Raw genomic sequence first — 9,343 nt, forward strand, 5'->3', positions numbered from 1 at the left:
TTCCCATACCTTGCCATACCCAATTGACGCCCCTGCTTTAGAGTCAGTGTTACAGGAAAGATATGTGAGAAAGAAGAAGAGTTCAGAGAGATACGGACAATTTCACTGAAGGGAAAGCAAAAAAGAGGGAGAAGGGGAGGGTGTGTGGGAGAGAAAGAGAGAAAGCGCCGGGGCGCGCATGTCCAGTTCTTCGTGCAGCCTGTTCTCCCCGCTCGCTCGCCAATCATTCCAGCGACTTTCCCCACTCTTCCTTTCTCCGCGTCTTTACGTGTCCGCCGGACACACGACTCTCCCCCGAGCAGACACTGCAGGGGAAGAAACGGACGAACCCACCATGGAATAGGAATACTACTTGGGGGAAAAAAACAAAAAAAAACGGGGAACAAACCTATCTCATCTTCTTTATTTAACCTATACCGACGCATTTTTTTTCTCTTTCGCATCCCCCTTCTTTCTCGATGTCTCTCAACAGTTTCTAAAGGGATTGAAGGAGAGGGGAAAAATGAGGATTATTGTTTTTTCTTGGCACTTTCTTGGGGTGTATTCCGCCCTTTGGGGGCTGGTGACAGGGGCTTTTCCCAGCTCAGTGCAGATAGGTGAGTTGGAGGATTGCTTTTCTCACATCTGATACACTACACTGAATAGTAGTGGATGTATTGCGGGCCAGCGGTCACCAGGGGGAAAGGGTGCACTAAAACCCCTCCGGGGCTATAAAACAAAATACCTTTTCTGAGAAAAAAAAATGGAATGGAATAGAAGAGCCCCAAAACTATAGAAACATTATCTTAATTAGGCTATGCATCATTTCTCTCTTGATTTTTAATATAAGATATTCTTATCTGGTTTATACATGTCCACAAACTCTTTCGGGACTGCGCATTTACACTATCCGTGTGCATTTTAAAAGCTGTTCTGGGCTCATAAATGTTTCAGGGAGCTTTGTTCCTTTCTAGTCTTCCTCGGTGTTTAGACACTGCAGTATTCTCTCTGTCGCTTTTCTCCTTCTCTCGCTGCCCTTTTCCAGTTACCCCGGGTTAGTGCGGGATAAGTCTCTCTCAGCCCTCCTAACAGATCAGAGATAAAGTTCACTCAAGATGGATTATCGGTGATTTTTTTTTCTTCAAGAAATGGGATCTCTGGAAATCTCGTTTTCCCGTTTCCCTCTTGCACATGCATACATACGTTCAGTGGGGTATTCGCGTCGTAATGAATACACTGCATCAGTGTGTGTGTGTGTGTGTGTGTGTGTGTGTGTGTGTGTGTGTGTGTGTGTGTGTGTGTGTGTGTGTGTGTGTGTGTGTGTGTGTGTGTGTGTGTGTGTGCGTGCGTGTGCTTCTGGGAGGTCCTCTAATGACATTCAGCTCCTTCACTCAGTTCTCCGCAGATGCCAATAAACTTAACATTTCTATAGGCAGGCGCACTGATAACGCTCAAGCATGCATTTGCAGCACCATGCACCATGTACGCTCTGAGCATACAGGGTGCAAGAACAGAGAGTTAAATATTACTGCTTGGGACACAGTTCATCAACACACTGCTGACTGATCCCCTTAAACACACCAGATGAACATACTGTATATGATCACTCCCCCTGGCTCTCCATGTCACCGTTTTACTGGAGGTCTCACCTCCATGTCTCTGCACTCCACACAAGTGCAACATCAGTGAAAGCAGACATTTAACCCAGGTAGATGGGAGAGAGACACTGACATATCTTCAGAGCGGTGCAGTAACGCATCATATTGGGACTTACCTGTACTTCTCATCAATGTAAAGTGTGTGCTTGTGTTGCTCTTCATCAGTTCAAAAATTCACACTTTGTTATTGCATAAACCACAATAATGATAATACCAGCTATTCATCATAACCAAGACATTATTGTTAATTTATCTTTGATTTGATGTGAGCTTTATGGATTATCTACACGGACTAGCTGGTCTAATTTTCTTGAAATCGAACTCATAGCAATACTGCATGGCAAGAAGAAAAAAACGCTTAGCATGAATAAGATACTCCTCCAGGATGGCTGTCTTGTTATCTAGTGACAATTGCTCCATTCAATATACCCTGCCTCCACCCCACCCCACTCTTTTTTAATCTCTCTCCCAGAGCACTTTCAAAGCCTCACAGTCTCTCAGTGTGATCCAGCCCAACTGAACTGACTTTGCTTCTGTTTAAATGCAAAATAAAAGTAAAATATGGGAATGACATATCAAACAAGCTGATGCAGAAGAACAGAGCAGACACAGGTGCAATCAGATAATAAAATGATCACTGACACTAGCTCAATATGACAAAATATGGAAAATAAAAAATGTCCCTCCACAAAATTTTCAAACATACGTACTAAAAAATGTATAGTCTTTATATCCTTCAGTTAGATGTCTTTGCTTATCTCTTCAGAATGAGAGTGGTGCATAGTTTTTCAGTTAAAGGATTAGGATGTAACTTACGTGTGTGAAAATGAAAACTCAAACCTTCAACTGAACAGCAAACAAATGTTTGTGTGAATTAAGATAAAACATTTTATAGTGTATTTAAAAAAAACAGTACTCAAAATAAAATAATATCTCCCCCCAGAACCTTTTTTTTTTGCATTTCCTTTGAATATGATCAATATATTCATTCTCGTTATTTTATCTTCTTTGATTGGTCCACCTTCAACATGCATCCTCAGTGAAGGTTTTATTATTATTTTCTTTACTTTCCTAACCAGATGTTTAGCCAATCATCATCTGGAGGTCTCCCCAGGGAGTGTTTGGCATGTCCAACAGGGTTGAGGCCTCCAGGCAGAGGACCAGGCCATGCTGGAGGGATTCAATCTCTCGGCTAGTCTGGGATACCTTGGTATTTCCCCAGAAAAACTAGTGGAGGTGACCAGTAGGGAGGTCTGGGCCTCTTGCTTAAATAGTGCCTCTGTCTGTACTCTGATACTGTAAGTGGAAGTTAACAGATTTGATTCTTTACCATCTTAAACACAGACTTCACCAATTTCACCAATGCAGATGCAATGTATGTTTTATCAATCCTGTTGTCATTAGAAGCTACCAATGTTAGAATACAGTTATTGACATCTTATCAGGCTGAAGCAATAGTAGCTATCACTTTTAGGTCAGAATGTGCTCTTTCCGAATGCTCCTAAAGGAGTTTTTTTCAGGAGTTTTTGTTACTTTCCTCAATTCACGTCAAGGTGATGATTTCTCCATCATTTTCCCACATATTTTTGTGTTATTCTTTAATCATACCAACTTTCATGTACTTCCTTCTCCCTTTTTATTAAAGTGTTTACCTCTAGAGGTGGGTGTGCCACCAGCATTTAACTGAAGCTTCCCGCTGCATCCTCTGCTTGGCTTCTGTTCTTCCTTCATTTAACTGACACTTTCTGATCTGATCTTTCCTTTCTTTTTTCCTCTCAAGTCTTCCCAGACTCATTAGACTCCCCTTTTAGCTTTGTTTCTTCTCCTTCTTTACTCTTTCCCTTTCCGTCTTTCTAAGATTACATCAATGAAATGAGCAGAGTGAGCATCCGCAACCGTGTTTGTATTCATGTCTGCGTGTGAGACAGAGCGAGCATCTAGTGAAATACAAATGACCTTTTATAACAAAGCTAATGAAGATATTGGCTTTCTTCTGTCTGTTCCCCCCTCTGTTTTTCTATGCCCTCCCCATCCATCTTTTGTATCTCACTATTCTATGTTCCCCTCTCCACACCCGGTCCCACCCCCAATAACTCACCTCCTCTTCTTCCTCTCCTCTCCATTTTGTTCTTCTTCTCCTCTGCCCTCTCTAGGTGGACTCTTCATTAGGAATACAGATCAGGAGTACACTGCATTCCGACTAGCCATCTTCCTCCACAACACCAGCCCTAACGCTACGGAAGCACCCTTTAACCTGGTTCCACATGTCGACAACATAGAGACCGCCAACAGCTTTGCAGTCACCAATGCATGTAAGTGTTTCAAATGTGTGCGTGAGGCCTGGATGTGCAATTCACAACCAATGTCATCTCAGGGCACTTTACAGAGAGAGAGAGAGAAAATGCATTAAATCAAGTCCAGACAAATACAGTTCACTTCAATATTCATTAAAGCAGAGGAGTTGATGTTGTTTAAAACTGACTTGTGTGTTATTATGTAAGAATGTGTGTCACTTTTCAAGTTAATTTTGCTTACAAATGGGGCCCAGACACATATGTTTTCCTGCTCTATGTTATCATTTTCACATTATCCTTCTTATTTGCAAAAAGATAAAGTTACCTTTTAAAAATATTGGTGCTTATTGCTACTATAACTAGCCTGGGGATGTTCGTAGACGGTGTTTGAAATGGGTCCTTGTGTTCAGAGCAGAGAGGAACAGTTGGTACTGTTGTCGTCTCTGATCTTTTGAAGGATGACAGCTAATCTTTCACCATCCCCATCTGTACTCTGGACTTGAGATCTAATCCTTCACACTCCCTCTCGACCTGGAAGCCTGGGAGATTCTGTGACTTTTGTAAAGGTGAAGTTAGAGTTATCAAGGCTACGTTGCCAGCAGTTCAGAGGAGCTCAGGGTGCCACAGGTGTCTTTTTATTTTGTTCTTTGAGGTGTGTCTCATAAAAAACAAATATGGATTTGTCAAGATTGTCTCAAAAACAATAATAATAAAAAGAGAATAATAATGATAATTAAAGCTGCAAGCAGCAATGAACGGGCCCTCACACCCTTGTGCACGTTCAGGCGTGCTGCAGTGGAAGCGCTTGTATGACTTGCATGTAGATTCTTCAGGCCTGGACATTTAGCGGATGACCCCAGCCACGACTCTCTATATCAAACCATTCAAAAGTTATTGCAGAAAATAGGAACTATCACATATCGACCAATCAGAAGAAGGGGTGGGGCTAATTGGCACTAATTAAGTTGAAGGAGTCAAAACCAAGTTCGATGACACCACCCACGACTCTGTATGTCATACCATTCAAAAGTTATTGCAGAAAATCGAAACTATCACATATCGACCAATCAGAAGAAAGGGCGGGGCTAATTCAGGCTAATGAAGGTCAAGTACTCAATACTGAGTCCGATGACACCACCCACGAGTCTTTATATCAAACCATTCAAAAGTTATGGGAGAAAGTAGGAACTATCAAATACGGACCAATCAGATGAAGGGGGGGCGCGCTTTTTAGCGTCTAGCGTCGCCACGGTAACGCTTTTGACTGAGAAAAGTAATGCACGTCGTCGCAGGATGGAGACGCACATTTTGATGTATAACACACCTGGGTGCACGTTACGGTTCGGGCCGTATTAACTGCCGAAGGAGTGGCATAAATCGCGCCAAACTTACACGACTAATTCAAAATGGCCGACTTCCTGTTTGGTTTCGGCCATGGCGCCAAGAGACTTTTCTTTAAGTTGCGACATGATACAGGTGTGTAGCGATTTTCGTGCATGTACGTTAAACCTTATGGTGGGGCTTGAGGCACAAAGTTTTCTAGGGGGCGCTGTTGAGACCGTTAGGCCACGCCCATTAATGCAAACCATTAAATCACATTTTTTGCCAGGCCTGGCTTGCGTGCAAAATTAGGTGACTTTTGGGGCACGTTTAGGGGGCAAAAAGGCCCTCATTTCGTTGAAAGAAAGAAAGAAAGAAAGAAAGAAAGAAAGAAAGAAAGAAAGAAAGAAAGAAAGAAAGAAAGAAAGAAAGAAAGAAAGAAAGAAAGAAAGAAAGAAAGAAAGAAAGAAAGAAAGAAAGAAAGAAAGAAAGAAAGAAAGAAAAAAATTCCTATAGATACAATAGGGCCCTTCGCACTGTAAGTGCTCGGGCCCTAATTAGGAAAATTCTCATTTCTGACCCAGTTAAGTAGTAGTTAATTAAACAGAGCCTGGATTAGCTGCTATCTTTCTTTCTTAACTAAAATTGAAAGGAAAAGAATAGATACTAAGATCAACAAAAAATATATATACATTTCTTAATTCATGCATAGTTGTTTTTCTAGTTTTCTATGCTTTAGAGGGCTGCATCTATGCCGGGTCCCGCCGGGTCCCACCGGGTCCCACCGGGTCCCGTGGGATCCAACGCAAAACTTGTGGGAGCCCGCAGTTTGAACTTTGCTGCGGGCGGGAGCGGGCGGCTAAAAAAAAACACTGCGGGATCGGGATGTATTCTAGCATCAATATGGAAATCAATGACGTGGAAAAGAACCTCAATCAAAGGTCTTTACAAAACAAAGACAAAGCAAGGCAAGTCAAATATTTGGAGAAACTGCGTTTAGTGTCTGTGGCACATCTTGGAAGAGAGATGCACGGGATTGGGACCGCAGTCGGCCAGCAACATTCTCTTCCTCCACATCAATATAATGGCCAAGCGATTCATTTGTTAAATTAATTTGTTTCATTCGTTAACTTTGTTTATGTTATGTTATTTATTAGTGTTATTTGAGCCACTCACAGCCTACTCTCGTTGCTGTAACCTCAATCACATAATTTATGCGTGCGTGAAAGGCGAAATAGCTTGTGCGATGATGACAATGATGGATTTGCATCTAACTTCCGGCCAGGTGTCCTATGAACTGTCAATTATCCATCAAGCTCCACAATGATCATGTTAACATTAAATCAGATAGATTTGTCCAGGACATTTCTCTTGAGGGACGGGATAAGGCACAAAATCGATGCATCTCTATTATTGTGTGCGGGCATAAATTCTCAGAGTGTTGCGGGTGCGAGCGGGAGTGGATATAAACACTGCGGGAGCGGACGGGAGTGTAACACACACGTTGTGGGTGCGGGTGGTAATGGTCAGAAATTCAGCGGGAGCGGGCGGGGGCAGGCGGGAGAGGACGGGAGCGAGATGAAGAAAACAGTCCCGTGAAGGGCTCTACTATGCTTCTTCCACAGGCCCTGATTTTTCTGTGAGTATTTATGACTTTTAAACAAAGTCTCCTTTGTTTCAGCCTTTTAACCAACTCAAAAGAAGTCTAGACATCAGTCTAGACGTGTTTTAGATAGCCCCTACAATTAGATCTAGTCACCTCAGTGTTTAGACTCTTCAGTATTCTGTTTCTGTGGCTTTGTCTTTCTCTTCCTGCTCTTTTACAGTTGCCCTGTGTTTACAAGTTTCTCTTTCAACCCTCCTAGCAGATCAGAGATGAAGTTAACTCAAGCTGGATCATCAGTGGTTTGCTCAATATATAGAAGGCTACACACGAATGGAATCTCATTTTTTAGTCTCTATTTCAAATGCACACACATACATTAAAAGGAGGCATGAGTGTGATAATGAATGCACTACATCACTCTCTCCATGTGTGTGGACTAATATAGCAGTCAGTGTGTAAGATTCACATTAGCAAGTAAGATCACACATGTGTTTGTGAAAACAGGTTGTATTTTTATTTAAAGCTTTCAGACACTTAAAGGGGCGGATATACTTGCTGTTTCAGCCTGCATTTGCGTACGTTCACGTCCGTTCGCGTTCACAACCAGCTGTAACGTTGCTCTCGTAGTACGCGAGGAGAGCGTGTCGTACCGCCGGTGACTGATTAGGGGCAGTATGCAGAGTCAGAGTTAGGAAAGTAATAAAATATTTGGTAGTAGTTTAATAAAACAGCTGGTGGAATAAGGGATAAATAAACAATACAGCAACACTGGATGAAGAGGAGATCACTGCACTGCTCTGCTTGTGAGCTCGGTAAAGAAAACGGCGCCATCGGAGATGGTTTGTCAGGCCATTCAACCAGAGCTGTCGGGAGACTGGAGAGCTCGTTCGTCTTGCCAATGCGGACAACTGATGATGAGAAACAGCAGCAATATTTTCACATTTCCTCCGTTTCGTTTGATTACTTGTTAGATGGGATTGTTCCACTAATTCAGCTCAGAACCAGATACAGCGAGTCCGAGACCGCAGGAGAGCAGCTCGCTGTCATCCTGCGCTACCTGACTGGGACGAGCTGTAGCAGTCAGTTACAAGCTTGGAGCATGCACGCGCATGTCGTCAGGAGATTAATTTACCGAAATATCTGGAGCGTTTCGGTCGAGCGATGACTGAAGAACCTCTGTATCCAGCTCAGATGTTTGATTATCGGAGGACAAAACAGCCCACCATCACCATCACCGCTGCATCTTCCGACGAGCACGGACATAACGAGCACGACTCTGTATCTGCACCCAGGACTGTGCCGATTTGCCGCCAGCTGTTTTGACATGCATGTTTGTCACTGTGCAGTGGCGATGTGGATCATAAATGTGAGGATAACAGCTCCTGCTCAGCAGCCTCTCTTCAAAACAGTCAAGTTTCCGACCTCCGCGTCGAGTCACTTGTGGTCAGCAGGTGCTCTGACCAGGACCAGCGCCACTCGTGGCCAGAGTGAGAACTGCAGGTCGCGTACGTGTTCAGTGTCTTTTGGAGAACGTGCACGTCGACGCCTCAAACGAACGCAGGATACACGTGCCGGCCATGATGCGTACGCGTTCTCAAGAGCAAGTATATTCGCCCCCTTAGACAACATCTTCCTCCTATAGTTTGAAATATTCCTTGACCAGGCTGGAGGTAACTGTATTGAACCATCTCTTTACATAGCAACAGTGAATGCAGTGGGATTGACAATATTTAAAAGGCAAGCCCAACAGCAAAACTGAGAGATGAATAATGCCATGCAGTGGACTGTGGAGCTAGAACAGTATCAATATTCACAAATGGACAGGATGACTTACAAATGCTCAGGACAATATTCACAAATGCACAGGACAATTTGCAAATTATTTGCTGAAACAAGGAAGTAATTTGATTGGTTGCAGATCATTCCATATTTAAAAAAAGACATTTGTGGGTTGAGGGAAGTCTCAAAAATCCACACAGAAATGTAGAGAGGTTTACAGATCACAAGACATTTGTAAATCAGGTTATATTGTGTGTGCATCAGAAATACATTTGTGAATCTTGTCTTACACATCTGTGAAATGTCCTGTGCATTTGGAAACCATCCTGCACATTTGTGAATCTTGAGACTGTTCTAGATCCATAGTGGTCTTGTACAACAGAGTACAAGACCATGCAAACACTCAGCATACCATATCAAGTAAAAACAGATCATGAAAAAGAAGCAGGGGATATAATGTGTATGTTGCATCCTCTGAGAGATGAAGAAGATGCTATAAAAGGGGTTCTCAAAATGGAGTATTACTGAGGCTCTATAAACACGTGGGATACATTTGAAGCCTGTAGGAGCTCACTCAGCTCTTTCTGGCTGTAGGACAGTAAACTGAAACATACAAATGCACAACATGTTGTACAACCATAGCTAAATAAAATTATAATATTGTTTTACTACAATGTTTCTTTTATTGACCACAAAATAATAAGATA

General features: G+C 42.6%; 1 protein-coding gene across 5 annotated transcripts in view; it reads left to right on the forward strand.

Annotated features, from left to right (window-relative positions):
* Window positions 1–240: 240 nt before the first annotated feature.
* Window positions 241–9,343, forward strand: part of gria4a (glutamate receptor, ionotropic, AMPA 4a) — a 152,977-nt gene continuing 143,874 nt past the window's right edge. For all 5 annotated transcript variants that reach the window (XM_061719248.1, XM_061719249.1, XM_061719250.1 and 2 more), the window contains exons 1-2: window positions 241–596; window positions 3,791–3,949. In XM_061719248.1, coding sequence (XP_061575232.1) covers window positions 503–596; window positions 3,791–3,949 — 253 coding nt within the window. In that variant the 5' untranslated portion in view covers window positions 241–502. The remainder of the gene's footprint in view (window positions 597–3,790; window positions 3,950–9,343) is intronic.

This window comes from Cololabis saira, chromosome 4 (genome assembly GCF_033807715.1).
Source record: "Cololabis saira isolate AMF1-May2022 chromosome 4, fColSai1.1, whole genome shotgun sequence".
NCBI lineage: Eukaryota > Metazoa > Chordata > Actinopteri > Beloniformes > Belonidae > Cololabis > Cololabis saira.